At 60.4% G+C, this 18257-nt stretch overlaps 2 protein-coding genes and 2 non-coding genes across 4 annotated transcripts; 2 read left to right on the top strand and 2 right to left on the bottom strand.

The window, feature by feature from the left end:
- Positions 1-6112: 6112 nt before the first annotated feature.
- Positions 6113-9351, top strand: GAMT (guanidinoacetate N-methyltransferase). The gene is made up of 6 exons (XM_086699703.1): positions 6113-6367; positions 7362-7507; positions 7717-7780; positions 8088-8155; positions 8312-8422; positions 8957-9351. The coding sequence occupies exons 1-6, from the start codon at positions 6187-6189 to the stop codon at positions 9095-9097; spliced, it is 711 nt and encodes a 236-aa protein (XP_086555829.1). The 5' UTR covers positions 6113-6186; the 3' UTR covers positions 9098-9351.
- A 510-nt stretch (positions 9352-9861) lies between these two features.
- On the bottom strand, positions 9862-16513 carry NDUFS7 (NADH:ubiquinone oxidoreductase core subunit S7). Its single transcript, XM_086699704.1, has 8 exons — positions 16395-16513; positions 15348-15381; positions 14404-14472; positions 13943-14060; positions 12480-12659; positions 12363-12409; positions 11576-11664; positions 9862-10009 (listed from the first exon to the last, which is right to left on the bottom strand). Exons 1-8 carry the CDS (start codon positions 16408-16410, stop codon positions 9912-9914), a joined length of 651 nt encoding a protein of 216 aa, XP_086555830.1. The 5' UTR covers positions 16411-16513; the 3' UTR covers positions 9862-9911.
- A 170-nt stretch (positions 16514-16683) lies between these two features.
- On the bottom strand, positions 16684-16757 carry TRNAN-GUU (transfer RNA asparagine (anticodon GUU)). Its single transcript has one exon. It is a non-coding gene; the product is annotated as a tRNA-Asn (tRNA).
- Positions 16758-16898: 141 nt separating this feature from the next.
- TRNAF-GAA (transfer RNA phenylalanine (anticodon GAA)) lies at positions 16899-16971 on the top strand. Its single transcript has one exon. It is a non-coding gene; the product is annotated as a tRNA-Phe (tRNA).
- The last annotated feature ends 1286 nt before the right edge of the window (positions 16972-18257 follow it).

Raw genomic sequence — 18257 nt, forward strand, 5'->3', positions numbered from 1 at the left:
GCAGGCGCGGCTTGGCTTCCTTGTTTGAGTTCAGGTCGGAAGTGGCGCGCGGGGTCAACCGTGGGCAAAGGCCACGCCCGGCGCGGGGTCACGCCGGGTGGAGGCGCCCCTTCCCACGCCTGCACCTCCGCTACTTCCCGGAACTCGTCTCCCGGGAGGGGATGGCGGCTGCAGCGGCGGCTGCAGGCAAGACCGCGGTGACGGTGGGTGGGAGGGCCCGCTGGGCCCCGTCCGCAGATGGAAGCGCGGGTGGACGCCGGGCACGCCCGTGAGCGCCCCGCAGGACGGCCCTGCAGCCCGGAGCTGGGCGACCGGCGCGCGACCACGGGCTCTGGGGACAGTCGGGTCGTTCGGGTGACCTGTGCCGCGGGACTCCGCTTACTCCCCGCCTGCCATAAGTTCCCTTACTCGTCGTCGTAAAATTAAGTGAATGGAAGGAGTGAAGGAACTAGGTCGCAGGCAAACGCTACAAAACAAAACGTTTAAAATACAACTTCGTCTCGCCCACTTTATAGTTTGCAAGGCATGTGGGCATCGGTGTCAATTTCAGTAGTCACCCGCTTGGAGTAGCTCAGTCCCCATTTGCAGAAGGGAGAGGGAGGCCAGCAGGCGAGAAATGAGTGCGTAGTCCCAGGTAGCATCAGGCAGGCGTTGTGTCCCCCACCTGGGAACCGTCCTCGTCCTCGTGCGCGGTTTTTGTTTTGCTTTGCTTTGCTTTTTTGCAGGTCGAAAGAAATCAGTAGCACTTGGCAGGGACCGGTAGCCCATTGTGGGGTCCCTGGGAAGCTGGACGGACATATCCAAGACATGTGGACATGAGTGCACTGGGGACAGGTGACGGGGAAGCAAACATGAGAGGCAGGGTGGCATTGTCCTTCCAATGGGGCCAGCTCCACAACCCCACTTTGAGGAATGTATCCCCCAAATGCTGGCCCCACTGTGTGCACAGAGATGTCCCAGGAAGCTAACAGTCCGCTATTAAAATCAGAAAACTCAGGGGCGCCTGGGTGGCGCAGTCGGTTAAGCGTCCGACTTCAGCCAGGTCACGATCTCGCGGTCCGTGAGTTCGAGCCCCGCGTCGGGCTCTAGGCTGATGGCTCAGAGCCTGGAGCCTGTTTCCGATTCTGTGTCTCCCTCTCTCTCTGCCCCTCGCCCGTTCATGCTCTGTCTCTCTCTGTCCCAAAAATAAATAAACGTTGAAAAAAAATTAAAAAAAAAATAAAATCAGAAAACTTGGAGGGAAAAAAAAAAAAACCCACATGTCCATCTACTGGTATCTGGATAAATAAACCATGAAGGGCATGAATGAAATACACAGCAAGTGGTTAAATGAAGGAAGCCAGACACAAACTTTTGAAAATAATATATTTTTAAAAATACAGACACCGGGGTGCCCAACTGGCTCGGTTGGTAGAACATGGGACCCTTGAACTCAGGTTTGAGAGTTCAAGCCCCACATTAGGTTTGGACCCTAATTAAAAACTACAACAAAAACATTAAAAGTACAGACACCAACCAGGAATAAAATAACTAAGACCCATGTTATCTGCCACTGGAACAAATATATGTTAGTGTTACGTTTGCTTCATATCTTTTTATTAAAATTTTTTTTTTCAACGTTTATTTATTTTTGGGACAGAGAGAGACAGAGCATGAACGGGGGAGGGGCAGAGAGAGAGGGAGACACAGAATCGGAAACAGGCTCCAGGCTCTGAGCCATCAGCCCAGGGCCCGACGCGGGGCTCGAACTCACGGAGCGCGAGATCGTGACCTGGCTGAAGTCGGACGCTTAACCGACTGCGCCACCCAGGCGCCCCGCTTCATATCTTTTTAAACTGAACTAGCCAGCTGGATTTTTCCCTCCTTTCTGACTCATTTCCTCCCTCCCCCCCATAGCAAATGCTGTGACAAAAATGGGTATGTGGACACTTCTGAATTTACTCCTATGAATATGTGCATATTGAAGACACAAAATATGGTTTGGGTCCCTTTTTTATTGTAAAGTACACATAACATAAAATTTAGCATTGTCACTATTTGTTTTTTTTTTTTGTTTTTTTTTTTTACGTTTATTTTTGAGAGAGAGAGAGAGACAGAGTGCCAGCGGGGAAGGGGCAGAGAGAGAGACAGAATCGGAAGCAGGCTGTAGGGTCCAAGCTGTCAGCACAGAGCCCCATGTAGGGTTCGAACTCACCAACCACGAGATCATGACCTGAACTGAAGTCAGACATTTAATTGAGCCACCCAGGTGCCTCTAGCATTGTCACTATTTCTAAAGTGCACAGCTCAGTGGCACCAAGCACACTCTGTCATGCAGCTGCCCCCACCATCCGTCTCCAGAACTTCCCATGTCCCCAAACTGAGACTGTCCCCATGAAACATGGGCTCCCCAGCCCTGACTCCCCCCCATCTACTCTCTGTCTCTGTGTGGGGTCATGTAGGACGTGTCCTTCTGTGTCTGGCTTCTGTCACTGCGCACAGTGTCCTCTGGGTCCGTCCATGTGGTGGCAGGCGGCAGGATGTCCTTCCATTTTATTTTATTTTATTTTATTTTATTTTGTTTAAAAAAGTTTTATTCAGGGGCACCTGGGTGGCTCAGTCGATTGAGCGTCTGACTTCGGCTCAGGTCATGATCTCACAGCTTGTGAGTTCGAGCCCCACATCGGGCTCTGTGCTGACAGCTCGGAGCCTGGAGCCTACTTTGGATTTTGTGCTTCTCTCTCTCTCTCTCTCTCTGCCCCAACCCACTTGCATTGTCTCTGTCTCTTTCAAAAATAAGCAAATATTAAAAAAAAATTTTTTTTAGTTTTATTTATTTTAATTTTTATTTATTTTTGAGAGACGGAGACAGAGCATGAGCGGGGGAGGGGCAGAGAGAGAGGGAGACACAGAATCCCTAAGCAGACTCCAGGCTCTGAACTGTCAGCGCAGAGCGCGACATGGGGCTTCAGCTCACAAATCGTGAGATCACGACCTGAGCCACAGTCGGATGCTTAACTGATGGAGCCACCCAGGCACTCCATAAAAAAAGTTTTATTTATTTAAGTAATCTCTACACCCAATGTAGGGCTTGAACTCATGACCCTGAGTTCAAGAGTCACACGCTCCTCAATCTGAGCCAACGAGGCACGCCTCCTTCCTTTTTAAGGGCTGAATCATATTCCAGTGTGGACAGACCACATTGTGTATATCCTTCATCCACTGAGGGACGTTTGGGTTGTCTCCACCTCTTAGCTATTGTGAACAGTGCCGCAGTGAACATGGATATACAAATATCTGTCCGATTCCCCCCCTTTTTTTAATGCTTATTTATTTATTTTTATAAATTTTTTTTAACCTTTATTTATTTTTGAGACAGAAGGAGACAGAGCATGAACGGGGGAGGGTCAGAGAGAGGGAGACACAGAATCTGAAACAGGCTCCAGGCTCTGAGCTGTCAGCACAGAGCCCAATGCGGGGCTCGAACTCACGGACTGCGAGATCATGACCTGAGCTGAAGTCGCTCAACCGACTGAGCCACCCAGGCGCCCCAATGCTTATTTATTTTTGAGAGAGAGAGAGCACGAGCGGGGCAGGGGCAGAAAGAGAGGGAGACACAGAATCCGAAGCAGGCTCCAGGCTCCGAGCTGTCGCATAGAGCCCGACGCGGGGCTCCAACTGCGAAATCATGACCTGAGCTGCAGTTGTTTGCCCAACCAACTTATCCACCCAGGCGCCCCTGGTCCCTTTTCACTTAAAAAGTATAATTTTGTATATAATACTATACACACACACAAAAATACGGTGACAGGGACATTGCCTGGTAAAGCAGCTAGGCATGGGCCAGGAATCACGGGGAGAGTCCTGTCACAGCTGCCACGTGGCTTGTAGTAATCTCATTCACATATTGCTTATTTTTTACTTTAACTTTTTATTTATTTATTTTTTTAAGTAGGTTCCATGCCCAATTTGGGGCTCAAACTCAGGACCCTGACATCAAGAGTTGCATGTCCCACCGACCGAGCCAGCCAGTTGCCCCACTTATCCCTTATTCTTGTTCATCCCCCACAACAGGCTGTGAGCTCCAGGAGGGGCAGGATGGGACCACCGAAGCAAGGTACTCCATGTGTGTTTGACGAATGAATTTCGCTTCCCACGACCCATTACTCTATAATGGGGCTGGTAGACTTTTTCTGTACAGAGCTAAATAGGAAATATTTTGGTTTTGTTGGCTGTAAGATCTTCATGGCGATGACTCACCTGTACTGTTATAGCCAGAAAACTCCCGAGTCCTAATTCTAATAAGTGGAGACGGCTATGTGCCAATAAAAGTATTTACCCACACGTAAATTTAAATGTGAACGTCGTATGATTATCATGTGCTGTAAAATAGTCTTCTTTTGATTTTTTTCCAGCCATTTAAAAACATAAAAACCATTCTAAATTGTACCGAAACAACAGTAGGGGGATGCAACCTACAGGCTGATGCCAACTCTGTAACATTTTTTTTTACATGTTTATTTATTTTTGAGAGAGACAGAGACAGAGTGCAAGTGGGGGAGGGGCAGAGAGAGGGGGAGACACAAAAGCTGAAGCAGGCTACGGGCTCCAAGCTGTCAGCACAGCAGAGCCCGATGTGGGGTTTGAACCTATGAACCATGAGAAAATGACCCGAGCTGAAGTTGGATGCTTAACCGACTGAACCACCCAGGTGCCCCCCGACTGTGTAACATTTGAAGGATTTGATCAAACATGTTACTTTTCTAGTCAGAAATACATATACTTCATATGTGTAATCTTTTAAGACTGTGGTCTGGAGTCAGACGCATCCCTCCTCCTGTCGTCTCTGCCACTGATTCACTGTACGGCCTCGAGGACGTCGCTTTCCCTCTCTGATCCCAGGTCTGCAGGCTGTGAGATGCAGATGAAAACAGCACACCCTAGGGTCTCCCACGAAGAGCGGACACAAGGAATGACCATGTGTCATTCACTCACCCACATGAGAGGGAACAAGCATGGCCACCCCATTTGGGAGGAGAGGAAGGTGAACTTGGAACAGAAAGCACTTGGCTAAGTTGCCAGGCAGACCGTACTGGGCCCATGGCCGCTTTTGGGGATGGAGCTCAGGTTGCATCTCGGTGACCCCTGGGAGGTCCCTCCTCTCTGGGGACACTGAAGCCACAGGGGAGGCTCCAAGCAGACTGCCTCTCATTGCTGTCACTTAGGGTCTGTGTAGGCAGCAGCCTCGGAGAATCTCCCCGTGATCCCTACTTCTTAGCATTCGTGGCCTCGTGTGATCCCTACCCTTGTGTGCCTGACTTCTAACCAATACAGTATGTCCGGGTGAAGAGATACGGCTTCTGTGATTAGATTCCAAACAATTCTGACATTGCAGATTCTCTCGTTGGTTCTAATGAAGCATGCTGTCTGGTTGGGGAGGCTCATGTGGCCAGGGACTGAGGCCCTCCTACCAACAGCCCCAAAGGAACCGGCTGAGACCAACAGCCAGTCAATGAGCTTGGAAGTGGATCCTTCCCTGCATGAGCCTTCAGAGGAGACCCTGGAAGTGGCTGGCACCTTGCCTGCGGCATTGTGAGAGGTCGTGAAACAGAGGACCCGCTGAGCAGCACCTGGAGTCCTGACCCACAGAAACGGAGATAATAAACCCGTGTTGCTTGAAGTGGCTACGTTTGGGGTAATTGGTTACACAGCAATAGCTAGCAAATAGTAACCTGCTTTCTCCTGCCTCAGGCAGGCCATCCCAGGGCATCCCTTAAGCTGGGTGACATTTAGGGGCACCTGGGCGGCTCAGTCAGCTGAGCGTCAGACTCTTTTTTGGGTCAGGTTATGAGTCGTGGGATCCCGCGGCACGAGCCTCTCTCCCTCCCTCTGCCTCTCTACCTCACTCGCTCTCTCTCCCTGCCTCTCAAATAAAAAAGAAAACAAAACTGGGTAACTATTAGCCAGTGCCATCTGTTTACACAGGATACACAGGGCGCTTTTGGCCCAGTGGCCGCTAGAGGCCCATCAGACCTCCGTGCAATCCGCTCCCGGCTCCGCCCACCTGTCCCGGCCCCGCCCCTCCGGCCTGCGGGCCGCCCCGCCCCCTCTGGCCCGCGGCCCCGCCCCGCCCCCGCCCCAGAAGGCCTCGCAGGGATCAGGCCCACGCGTCGCGAGCGCAGTCCGGTAGCTCGTCCCCGCCGCAGCATGAGCGTCCCCGCCGCGCCCCCCATCTTCGCCCCCGGCGAGAACTGCAGCCCCGCGTGGCAGATGGCGCCCGCGGCCTACGACGCGGCGGACATGCACCTGCAGATCCTGGGCAAGCCGGTGATGGAGCGCTGGGAGACCCCCTACATGCACGCGCTGGCGGCCGCCGCCTCCTCCAAAGGTAGCCGGGCACCCACTTGTAACCCGAGGCCGCAGGACGCTCAGATCTGGGGTCCAGCCGGTTCTCCAGCCGATGTGCATTGGAGCCTCTCCGTGTCTCTGGTTTTCCCGCCCGTAAAATGAGGCTAGCGGGGAGCGACGGGGAAGTAAAGGGGGTGCTGCAGGCACGGGCTTGCACGCAGAAGGCGCCTCCTAAGTACCAGAAACTTCCAGATGGGGAAGGGTCTGGGTCGAGGGAGTGGGCCCCACCATGACGACCTCGGGCGGAGCTCAGCCGCTGTCTTCCCGTGAAGTCGGGGACGCGGTGGGCTATCCCCCCGTGAGGTCGGGGACGCGGTGGCGGCCAAGCGAGGGGGGTGGGGGAGCGCTGCCCAGGAGTTCCCAGAAGCCCCGCCCCGGCTACGAATAGCTCTGGGAGAGCTGAGGCTGCCAAACAGCTGTCCCGGTGGCCCTGTGCCTCGTTCAGAGCCTGAGGGGTGCCGAGGGCTCCCCAGGTCCCCAGGGGCCAGGCATGGGTCCTCCAGGCCTTTGCACAAGCAGTGTCCCTGCGTGGTTGGGATGTTTCTATCACCCGTCTCTTGTCCAATGGGGACCACCTCCTCCCCAACTGTTGCGGGCCTCAAACTCACCCCCCTTCTCCTGCAGAAACTTCATTGCAGGGAGCAGGAGGGGGGAGGCCAGAGAAAAGTAACCGAATTAAGAGATAAGCACCACCAGGGATCAAAGTCCAGGATCTGACCTCCCCACTGGGGCTGGGCCTAAAATCCGCTGCCCACGCCTCCCTGGCTTGCCACCCTCTCTGGCCCCTGGCCAGAGCCCACGCTGTTCCCTCTCAGGGCTAGTGTGTTCTGTGTCACCCTCCGCCTCTGCCCCACTTGTGCTCTCCTGTCCTTGTGGCAAACGTTTCTCTCTGCAAAGACCCTGCCCTCGGGCCCCCTCCTCCAGGCAGCTCCCCCAGCCCCAGCCCGGCGTGTGATGCTGGGATCTTTGCCCAGGGGGCCGGGTCCTGGAGGTGGGCTTTGGCATGGCGATCGCAGCTTCCAGGGTACAAGAGGCCCCCATCGACGAACACTGGATCATCGAGTGCAATGATGGCGTCTTCCAGCGCCTCCAGGACTGGGCCCAGCGGCAGCCACACAAGGTGCCCGCCTCTGCCTGCACGTCCCCCCTCAGCACTACCCTGTGGCGTCGAGGCCCTTTCCTGGGAGGGGCTGGGGGCCCAGGCAGTGCAAAAATGGAGGAAGTGGTCTTCTCCCTTGGAAGCTCCTCAGCCCTCTCCCTTGCAGCAGGTGGGAAGATCCTGGACCCCTGTGACTCCCGATCTGTTTTCTGTTTCTCCCCCGCCCCAAGGTGGTTCCCTTGAAAGGCCTGTGGGAGGAGGTGGCCCCTACCCTGCCAGACGGCCACTTTGATGGTGAGCGGGCTTGAGGGCTGGGTGGGGGGGAGCCCCTGCCTCATTTTCCACCACTAGCCCCTTCCTTCCTTGGCCTGCAGAGGGACCCTCTAAGGAACACACGCTGCAATGTTTTCACTTGGGGGTACAGATCCGAGAGCCAGGGCCTGGCACTCGGCAGGTGTGTGGACAACTGAGCAGGACCCCGTTCCCAGAGGAGGCAGCACAGAGTGCTGGGTGAAGCCTCTGGGGTCTAGTCTCCCTGTGCAGACGCTGCTGGTGAGGCTGCACCCGGCCCTGACCACGTAGCCTGTGACTTCCTATGCAGGTATCCTGTATGACACCTACCCCCTGTCCGAGGAGACCTGGCATACCCACCAGTTCGCCTTCATCAAGGTAGGACCCGCTGGGTGGGATGGTCACCCCCCAGGGCTGAGCGGGGGAGGGGAGGCCTGCCATTCGCACACAGGACACTCCTTCCGGTCTCTCTGGACTGCTGGGATGCAGGAGGCCGCCCTGGGTGATCCCTCCTGATCACTGTCCCCTGCCCAGGACCATGCCTTTCGCCTGCTGAAGCCCGGGGGCATTCTCACCTACTGCAACCTCACGTCGTGGGGGGAGCTGATGAAGTCCAAGTACTCGGACATCACCACCATGTTCCAGGTGCGGCAGCCTGGGAGCTCCCCGTGGGTCTCTGCCCCACCCCCCGAGCCAGGCAGCAGCTGGAGTAGCTTGTGACCTAGGGGGTGGTTCTTGACCTCAAGGGCTGATCTCTTGGGTGGAAGGTGAGCTCCAGGAAGAAGTGTGTCAAGACTCTCCCCAGCTATAACACCTTCCTGGCTCCCCAGTGCCCTCAGGATACAGGGATATAGCCCAGCCTCCCCACCCAGGCATCCCCCTCCTTCTGCCCTCCTCCACCCAGCGTGTCTTTATTGGTTTAGCCACGCTGTCTCCGGCCTCGGCTCACGTTCTCCCTGCTGCCTGAGAGGATGTGCAGTAGGCAGCGGCTGGCACCCCATGACAGCAGGAAACTGCTGCCCGAGTCGAGACCCCTGGAGATGCCCCCCCCCCCAGACTGGGGCTCCCTCCCAGGGGGCCTTGGCAATTACAAACGCTGTGCCAGGAAGAGTGGGCGCCTTGGGGGTCTCGTGTGGCCTGGTGGCTTGCAGTGACCTGGCCCGTCTCTCCCGCCGCCAGGAGACACAGGTGCCAGCCCTGTTGGAAGCGGGCTTCAGGCGGGAGAACATCCACACGGAGGTGATGGAGCTGGTCCCACCGGCCGAGTGCCGCTATTACGCCTTCCCTCGGATGATCACGCCCCTGGTCGCCAAGCACTGAGCCCGCCTGGGCCTCCGGCTTGACCACAGGGGGGCTGCAGTCCCATCCCCGTGCCCCACTCGGTGCCTTCACAGCCGGGAGTGCGGGCTCTGGGCTCTCGTGGCCCTGGGTTCAAGTCCCGGCCCACACCCGCAGTGGGACGCAGGGCCGGCTTCCCTGACCTTCCCTGCAAGGGGATACCGCCACCGTCCTCTCAGGGGCACCGAGGGCAAAATAAACACTAACACCGGGCTTGCCCAGCACGGTGCGCCGCACCCGCACTTTTGTTTTCTTCTGCCCCCCAAAACCAAGAGCGGCATGTGTTAAATGGATTTCCGGGGAGCCCCCGTGTCTCTGGGCCAGCACGTGACCCTCCCGGCGCCCAGGCCGGCAGACCGGAGTAGCCGTCAGAGCTCGTGAGCCCCTGCCTCCAGTCAGCAGCGGGGGTACAGACGGGGTGCGGAGCCGCATCAGGGCCACCGCGTCTCTGGTCCCACCGTCAGGCGGGGCCTTGAAGGAAAGCAAACCCTGGAAGCCCAGCCTTGCTGGCGAGGACCCACACCACAGCCCAAGACGTGCCTCCCGAGGCTGGCCGCGCCCCGACTCTCCCACCCTCTGGCGCCCACGTGGTCACCCGCTGCCCTCCTCTGCACCCCTCCACGGGCTCTCGGGCCCGTCCGCTCCCCTCCGTCGTCGGTCTCGGGGAGGCCACGCGCGGGCAGCTCCCACACCTCCCTGAGGCCCCACCGCCCACACGTGGCACGCGGAGAGGGTGGCGGCGAGGCGGGTGTAGCAGGTTTATTGGCCATCCTCAGGGCCGCCGCAGGGGCCGGCACTACCTGCGGTACCAGATGCGGAGCCTCTTCTCCCGCTTGATCTTCTTCTGCAGCTGCAGGATGCCGTAGAGCAGGGCCTCAGCCGTGGGCGGGCAGCCTGCGGGGGGGGGGGGGGGGGTGCCTCAGTTTCCCTGTGGCAGGGAGGGGGGCCCCTTGGCCCTAGGCTATCCCGGACCAGCGACTGCATCGTAGACCCCGCGCCCATCCTCCCTGCCGGGGCCGCCGACCCTCGTTTTCTGCCGCCGCTCGGCAGAGGGTGCCTGAGCCAGGATGCAAGGGAAAGGGCCTCGCCGAGGGCTGCAGAGCCGGGTCCAGGCGAAGGGTGAGGCGGGGCCCCCGCTCCAGTACCCGCTTTCGTCGCTACCGCCTGGGCGGCGGGTCTGGCCCATCACGGGGCAGGAGCCAGCAAGATGGGCGGTGCCCGGATCCTGACCCTGGCCTCCAAGCCCCGGGCAGTGGGGAGGCCGAGGCCACCCCTCCTGGGCCAGGCCGCCCCGCCCGCTATTGCCACAACCCGGCTCAGAGGCCCCTGGCGGGACACGTGTGGCCTGCCTCCTGACCCTGGGTCACACTCGCCTGGCGGCGGGCCCTTCAAAGAGTGGGCGGGGGGAGTGGAGGGGGCAGAGCGGCTGGGGGCGGGCAGGGAGGCCCATATGGTCCACAGACCGATGGGCAGCCCTGGAGAAATGCTCCCCTACAGTCCCTGTCCCCAGCAGGGGAACTGACCGGGGGGCCTGGCCCCTGGCCCGCAGGGGGGTCCTACGTGCCCTCCCTACCAGACCGGCTCCATCCCCCCGGCCTGGGGGCTGCCCGGGGCCCGGCGTGGAGATCCGCAGAATGTGAAAGGAATCGACACCATGTCACGGTGAACTCGACTCCCAACGTCAAAACCCCTTCCTCTGCCTCATGAGATGCCAGGCGGGACTTCGGCTTCTCGGGGGACGTGGAATGGCGGCCTTGAGCACCCCTGCTCCGCGGACACTCGGGTCGGGTGTTCGGCGCCGGCACTGAGAGCCCGTCCGCAGGCTACGCACCGACCCGACCTCCAGCCACTGGCGGGGCGGATGCCTGGGGCCCAAGGGTGGCCGGGTAACACACAGGACGCCAGTTACTGTGCACTTGAGACAAACAGTCAGTGCTTCTCCAGTGTCCGTGTACCACGCGCGTCGTAGGAGATGTATTTACTTACGCCAAGAAAACTATTACTCGTTTCCCGACAAATATCACGGGGGGGGGGGGGGGTTGCCCTGGATTTTTATTTCCTGAATCTGGCCACCCCGGCAATCTGGGCCCAGGGGAGTCTCGCTCTCCTTGGCGAGAATGAGAACCGTGCACACGGTTCCCTTATTTTTGGCTGTTTTTTTTCTGGTTTTGTACACGAAACGTAGTTTAAAGCTGGCAGGTGCCTGCAGCCCCCCTCCCCCGCCGGCTCAGGCCAGGCTTCGGCAGCAGGCTGCTCCAACATCTGGATACAAGCCAAGACTCTTCGGGTGCGGAGACCTTCGAGGGGCAGGGGAGGGGGAGGCCGGGGATTCACCCTTCTGCCTGGACCGAAATCTGACCCTCCTTTTGATGGGGGGAGCCCACTGTCTCTGGAGTGCAGGTGCCCCGTGGAGCGGGAGGGTGTGGGCAGGGCTCTGCCGCGGGGGCCGCGCGGGCCTACCTGGGACGTAGATGTCCACGGGCACGATGCGGTCACAGCCCCTCACGACGGAGTACGAGTAATGGTAGTAGCCGCCTCCGTTGGCACAGCTGCAGGGGGGGCACGTGTGGGCCACGCTGGCCACCCCGGCCTGCCCTCCCTACACGCCCCCCCAATCACGGCGGCCTTCCAGGGCACACAGGCGTCAGGAGCGGGCAGGAGTGCGGGGTGGAGGCACAGGAAACAGAATGGCCACCTGACGCCTTCTGCGGGATCAGGCAGAGCAGAAGCAAATGGGCGGACCCCGAGCACACGATGCTCAGGGAGGGAACCAGACACGAGAGGCCACACGGGGTGTGAGTCCGCGTGTGTGAAACGTCCAGAACGGGCTCATCCGGGGACAGGAGAGGGACTCGTGGGGGCCGGGGGCCGGGGAGGGGGACAGGGTTTCCTTCCGGGCCGATCGAATGTTCTGGGATTAGAGAAAATCACGGACCCGCGCACGGGAACAGGATGAACTTAAGGCGGCTCGACACAAGAGCTGAGTGACGCGACCGCCTGACGACGCAGGGAGGGTGGTCAGTGGGCGGCACGCGGAGAGGCGAGGAGACGGAGCACGCACAGGGCAGGCCAAGGCAGGCACAGACAGAACGGGAGCGACTGCGCGGACGGGAGGGACGTTCTGGGGCGGGCCGCGGACGCAGACCCGGGGCTCCGGGACCGCGACGGCAGGGTAGCGGGCACAGACCGGCGGGAAACACGCTGGCACATCACGGGCGTGTCTGTGGCGGGCCCGCCCGGCACTCACCTGCCCATGGACACGACGTAGCGAGGCTCCGGCATCTGGTCATAGACCTGGAAGAGACGGCGGGGTCTGGGCGCGGCTCGGGCCGGGGCGGGGGGCGGGCCGCGGGGCCAGGCCTACCTTGCGCAGGGCCGGTGCCATCTTGTTGGTGAGCGTGCCGGCCACGATCATGACGTCCGCCTGGCGCGGGCTGGCGCGGAAGACCACGCCGAAGCGGTCCATGTCATAGCGGGGCGCGGCCATGTGCATCATCTCCACGGCGCAGCAGGCCAGGCCGAAGGTCATGGGCCACAGGGAACTCTGCCGGGGGCCAGGGCGGTCAGCCCGGGAAGGGCACGGGGGACGGCGCACCGTGTTCACGGCACGCCAGCCACGCCGCCCCCCTGCCCTCCACCACGTGACCTCCGGTGCCGGTCACTGGCCCAGTGTGCCCTCCAGGAAGGTGAAGTGAGCCACCCCGGGGCGGGGGGCGCAGCACTTCCTCCGTCTGCGCAGTCGGGGACCGGGACGTGGCCCCCCACTGCCCGCTTCGTGCTAATACAGGTGGCAGGGCTTAGGCCACACAGCAGGCCGACCCTGACAGCATCGCGGGGTTCCACCGCCACGAGCAATGCCGCGCGGGGCACCTCCGTGCTGTGGCTGCAGGCCCTGGCAGAACGTTCGCCGTGGCCCCACTCTTACACACAGACAGAAACAGCGGGGGACTCTTAACGGTGGCCGGCCCCTGGACACCCCCGGCACACCAAGAGGAGCTACTGTCCTGCGAAACAGGTGGTCAGTGGGCGGCGCAGACGCGCACGATTCGAGGGAGGGGACCCAACACGCACGGCTCTGTGGTCAGTCCTGGGGGCGGGGGAGGGTGTTCAGGCTTTTCCCAGGAAGGAGCCCCTGTTCTCGGCCTGCACAACGCTCCCAATTACAAAAATCACTCCTATATTAGAAGAGAAAAGAGGGAAGGTGGGGCGCCCGGGCAGCTAAGTCAGCCAAGAGTCCAACTCTCGCCTTCGGCTCAGGTCATGATCTCAGTTTGTGAGTTCAAGCCCCGTGCCAGGCTCTGCGCTGACAAGGCAGGTCCTGCTTGGGGTTCTCACTCTCTGCCCCTCCTCCACTCGGTCTCCCTCTCCCTCTCTCAAAATAAATAAGCTTTAAAGAAAAAAAAAAAAAAAAAAAAGGGGGCGCCTGGGTGGCGCAGTCGGTTAAGCGTCCGACTTTAGCCAGGTCACGATCTTGCGGTCCGTGAGTTCGAGCCCCACGTCGGGCTCTGGGCTGATGGCTCAGAGCCTGGAGCCTGTTTCCGATTCTGTGTCTCCCTCTCTCTCTGCCCCTCCCCCATTCATGCTCTGTCTCTCTCTGTCCCAAAAAAGAAATAAGCGTTGAAAAAAAAAAAAAAGAAGAATGAACAGAAACAGAAAAACTACAGACGGCAGGCAGGCCATCCTCTCTGGGGGCCAAGGGAGGGACCAGGAAGCAGGGCAGGGGCACCGAGAGGACATCAGGGCCAGGAGCAGCCAGGGGCAGGTGCGCACGTGTGCACGCACACGCGGCAGGGGGCCCGAGGGACGGAGGAGGGGGCGGGGGCTCACCCGGCGGGCCCAGTTGATGAGGTCGTCCAGCTTGGCCACCACATACTCGCCCCGGCTGCTGGGAAGCGCGGTGGGTTTGGGGACCACGGCTCCAGCCTTGGACACAGCGGGCTGGGTGCTGGACACAGAACACAGAGTGCAGGGGAGGGAGGGGACGTCAGCCAGGCGGGCATCCGGACAGCCTGCAGCCCAGAGCAGCCTCTCAGAGGGCAGCACCAAGCTGGCCCCCAGCATCCGGGCCGCCAGGCCGGGGGCAGGACGTGCCTGCTGAGCGAAGGAAGGAAATGAAGGGCCCTTCTGGTCTGGGGACGCGCAGCCGGAGTCTCAGGCGCGCCCTGAGGGCGGGGACCGTGCCGTATGACCCTCCTGGGCGGAGGGAGGGACTGGAGTCACCATGGGCAGCTGCCGTGCCAAGGGGAGGCTTTCGGGTGTGTGCAGGTGCCCAGGAAGGCTGGCCTCACCTGCTGGGGCTGTCACCGGCCGCGCTCGAATGGACACTTCGACCCTGCAGAGCCACGCCCACACCGGAGCTGCGGGGAGAGGGGGTGCACGTGAAGAGGAGCCTGGGGTGCCCCGCGACGCTGTCACAGGGGCCACACTAAGGGGGAAACTTCACCCGGGGCCAAATCTGGCCCTCTGCCTGTTTTTGTAAATAAAGTTTTATTGACTGGCCACCACATCCACCCATTCCTGCTTTTCTGCAGCCCTTTTCACAAAGGCCGAGCTGAGTGGTCTCCACAGAGACAGCCTGGCCCTTCGTGGAAAACGTCTGCCGAGCCCTGGGCTGCAAAGTATGTGGTTTTCGTTTTATAATTCTCTCATTCTCCCCTTTACTTCACACCGAGTGTGTATTTTATGCCCGGGAAAAAGTCCTTATCCAAACAGGGCAAACTCAGCCCAAATCCGTGTGCTTCTCAAAGCCTCCCACCTCCCTCCATTAGGAAGAGCCTCTCCTTAGACTGGCCACGTCCCGGGTCCCATGGCACTGGAGGTTTGACTTCCGGGCTCCGTCCACCGAGAGGGCACGGTGGCCACCTGCCTCCCCGTCCTAAGGAGGCCTGCCCGAGGCTGCGATCTGAGCAGATGCGCCAGACGCCTTCCCGCAACAGGCAACAAGCGAGTTGTGAGGGAACCCGGGCAGGCAGGTGCGGGTCTGAGTGGCGGCTCTGCCACCACGTGGACGGTCCCCACTAAGGGGCCTGAACCCCACCTGCCACCGGACACCGTCAGCCCCAGCGCCGCCCGACTCACTGTGTGACCTTCGGCAGCTGGGCCCCCTGCCTGGTGCTGCTGAAGGGCCGTCCCAGCTCCGAGGTGCTCTGACCCACCCCCTGCCCGTCCCCTGGCCCCACTGAACCCTCCGGGTCAGGGCCTTGAGGTGGGGGAGGGACACACAGACACTCACCGCAGGGCAAGGATCTGGCGGAGAAGGCCGGGAGCTGCAGAGAGAACCGTGTGGTGGAGGCGATGAGCCCAGGCAGCAACACTGGCAGTAAACCCGGGACCTAGATGGGCCCGCAGGGTCCGGCCTCCGGGAGCTTCCCCACAAGTCCCCCCCCCCCCCCCCCGGCATTTCCTTCCTCCTACCCTTGGTCTATCTAAATTCCCCTTAACAAACCCTTGCGAAGAGAGGTCTTTCAGAATATGAGCCACACGGTGTCACGGCCCTGCTCGATACCCCAAGCCCTGAACGAAAAGCCAAACCACACCAGGACCATCCTCCCTTTCCTCAAGCGCGTCAGTGTCCCTCCTGCCCCAGGGCCTTTGCACCTGCAGCTTCCGCTGCCTGGAGCACCCTGCCCCACACGTGCACTTGGCCAGCGCTTCCTACGGGCAGGCTTCAGGTCTACACCAGCCCCCCAGACTCCCTAGATCCTGTCACCCTGTGGCGTCTCCGTGTATGTGTTGTGCGGTGCCTGTCTCTCCCAAGATGCGGCTTCCCTGGGGTCCCGTGACTTGGTGCCCCACAAGTGTGCACGAGTAAACAAATCCGCAGACACCAGCGAGGCTCCGGGCCCCGGGCCAGGGCTCTGGGGTTTCGGAGGCTGGGCCTGAAGACCAAGCTCCCCGGCGGGCCGCCTCTCTCTGTGCCTCGGTTTCCTCAGTTGGAGACTGAGGGCTCCGGATAAGCTCACAGCACAGTAAACGCCCTTCCCCCCTCAGGTGCCGCCAGATCTCGCCGCTCGGCCCTTGGACCACGGACGCACCACCCGGGTTTCGAAACAGCGTCCTGACCACGGTGTCTCCGCGCAACCGCCTTCCTTCGCGCTGTGACTTCTGTCCTGCGCGTTCAATCCCTAATCCGGGGACGGGGGTCTCTGCAGCGGGGCGGGCTGGACACCGGTCCCCGCCCGGCCGGACCGCGTGCCCGTTTCCTCGCCGTCCCCGCGCCGCTCCCCTCCCGGGACCCGGAGGGGCAGCCCCGCGACCCCGCGACTCCCGACGCACTCACCCGCCAGCGCCGCCATGTTGGCCTCGGCCTTCAAACAACCCCTGCGGTCCGTCCGCCTTAGCGCTCCGGGTCTCCAGGGCCGTCTCCCAAAGCGGCTCGGCCGGGGCGCGGAAGCGAGGAGCCGGGCCTGGGACGTTCCGCCCGCGCGGACTTCCTCCTGACGCGTGCCGCCAGACACCCCACGCGGGACGGGCTGACGCGGGGGGGGGGGGGGGCGCGAGGAGCGTCCCGGCAAAAGCAGGGGCGTCGCTCGCCGTCTCCTTACCTCAGGAACAAAAGTCCAAAAGTGCGTCCCTGGGTGGGCTCGAACCACCAACCTTTCGGTTAACAGCCGAACGCGCTAACCGATTGCGCCACAGAGACGGCGCTGCCGCCCGCCGCCCCGCGAGGCTTTATGAGGCGCGCGCGGCCGGGACGCAAGGCGCCGGCCGAGGCGGCGCGCGGGCGGCGGGGTGCGGCGCGGCGCGGGGGAGGACTCCGGGTGAGAGCGGCCCCTGCCGCCCCGCCGAAATAGCTCAGCTGGGAGAGCGTTAGACTGAAGATCTAAAGGTCCCTGGTTCGATCCCGGGTTTCGGCAGCCGTTTTGACGCCCCTGCAGAGAGGGAAGCCCCCTCTGCTTGGCGGGCGGGGAGCTGCTTCCGCCCACCACCACCACCCCAAGGTCACCCCGGGCCAGCGTGGGTGGGACCGAACCCAGAACGGGACCCTCACAACCCTTGCCCCACCCCCTGGACCACGATTCCAGCCCATTCGGTCAAAACCCACCAAACAGAGTTCGCAAAAACACTTGCCGCTTGCGTGTCACTGAATTCTTAAGATCCTTCTGCTGGATTTTACACTTGGGGACGCAGGCTCACATCTGTAAGCGCAGGTGAGCAGCAGGCTGGCCTCCAGGCGGGACAAGTCCGTCCGGGTCCTGGAGCCCCCGCTGGGGCCGGTCACGAATGCCAGGCACAGCCGGCAGGTCTGGCTCCAACGAGGAGCTCCAGGCCCCTTCCCATTTCCTTCCCACTACCCACTAGCCTGTGGAGCTGGATTTCTTTTTAAATTTAAATAAACTCCGCATTTCGGAATAATTTTAGGCACGGAAAAGTCGCCAACACAGAATTCCCATGTACCCAACACCCAGTCCCCTGTCTTCAGCACCTGCGGCAATTCGCGAACCAAAGTGAACATAGATAGCATTAACGGAAGTCTGAGCCTTATTCAAGTTTCATTTTCCTGGAACGTCCTTGCCCCGTGAGCGAGGAGAGCAAGGGAGGAGAGCGAGCTACCCGGAGCGGAGTCCCCAGCCCATCTGACGGCTACCCCATGAGACGCCAGAGTCATGGCCAGCCTGCTCTTGGGTTTCCAATCCACCACTAGGTCCTGGGGTACTCCGTTATTCAAGAGAGGGCACCCGCAGGGGCAAAGGGCATGCGAGGCTGGTTGATGGAGGGGGAGGGGAGGTGCCCCCCCCCCCGGAGCCTGATGGAGAACCCCCCCACAAGGGCAGGCCGGCTGGGGGAGCAGAACCTGGAACGGGGACGGCACGCATCCGGCAGGGAACTGTGAATTGGGGATGGGGGGACCCGGGACGGTGGGGGATGGGCAGTTTCTTGAACAGATGTTCAGATTCTTACCCCGTACACGGTACGTGACTTTTGTTTTTTGTAAAGTTTATTTGTTTTGAGAGAGAGCGCCAGTGGAGGAGGGACAGAGACAGAAGACAGAGGATTCCAAGCAGGCTCCGTGCTGTCACCTCAGAGCCCCACACAGGGCTCGAATCAATACGAACCTTGGGACCGGGCCTAAGCCAAAATCAAGGGTCAGATGCTTAACTGACTGAGCCACCCAGGCGCCCTGCTTTTAAGATTTTACTTT

The sequence above is a fragment of the Puma concolor genome, chromosome A2 (genome assembly GCF_028749965.1).
Source record: "Puma concolor isolate L17-30 chromosome A2, mPumCon1.1.hap2, whole genome shotgun sequence".
NCBI lineage: Eukaryota > Metazoa > Chordata > Mammalia > Carnivora > Felidae > Puma > Puma concolor.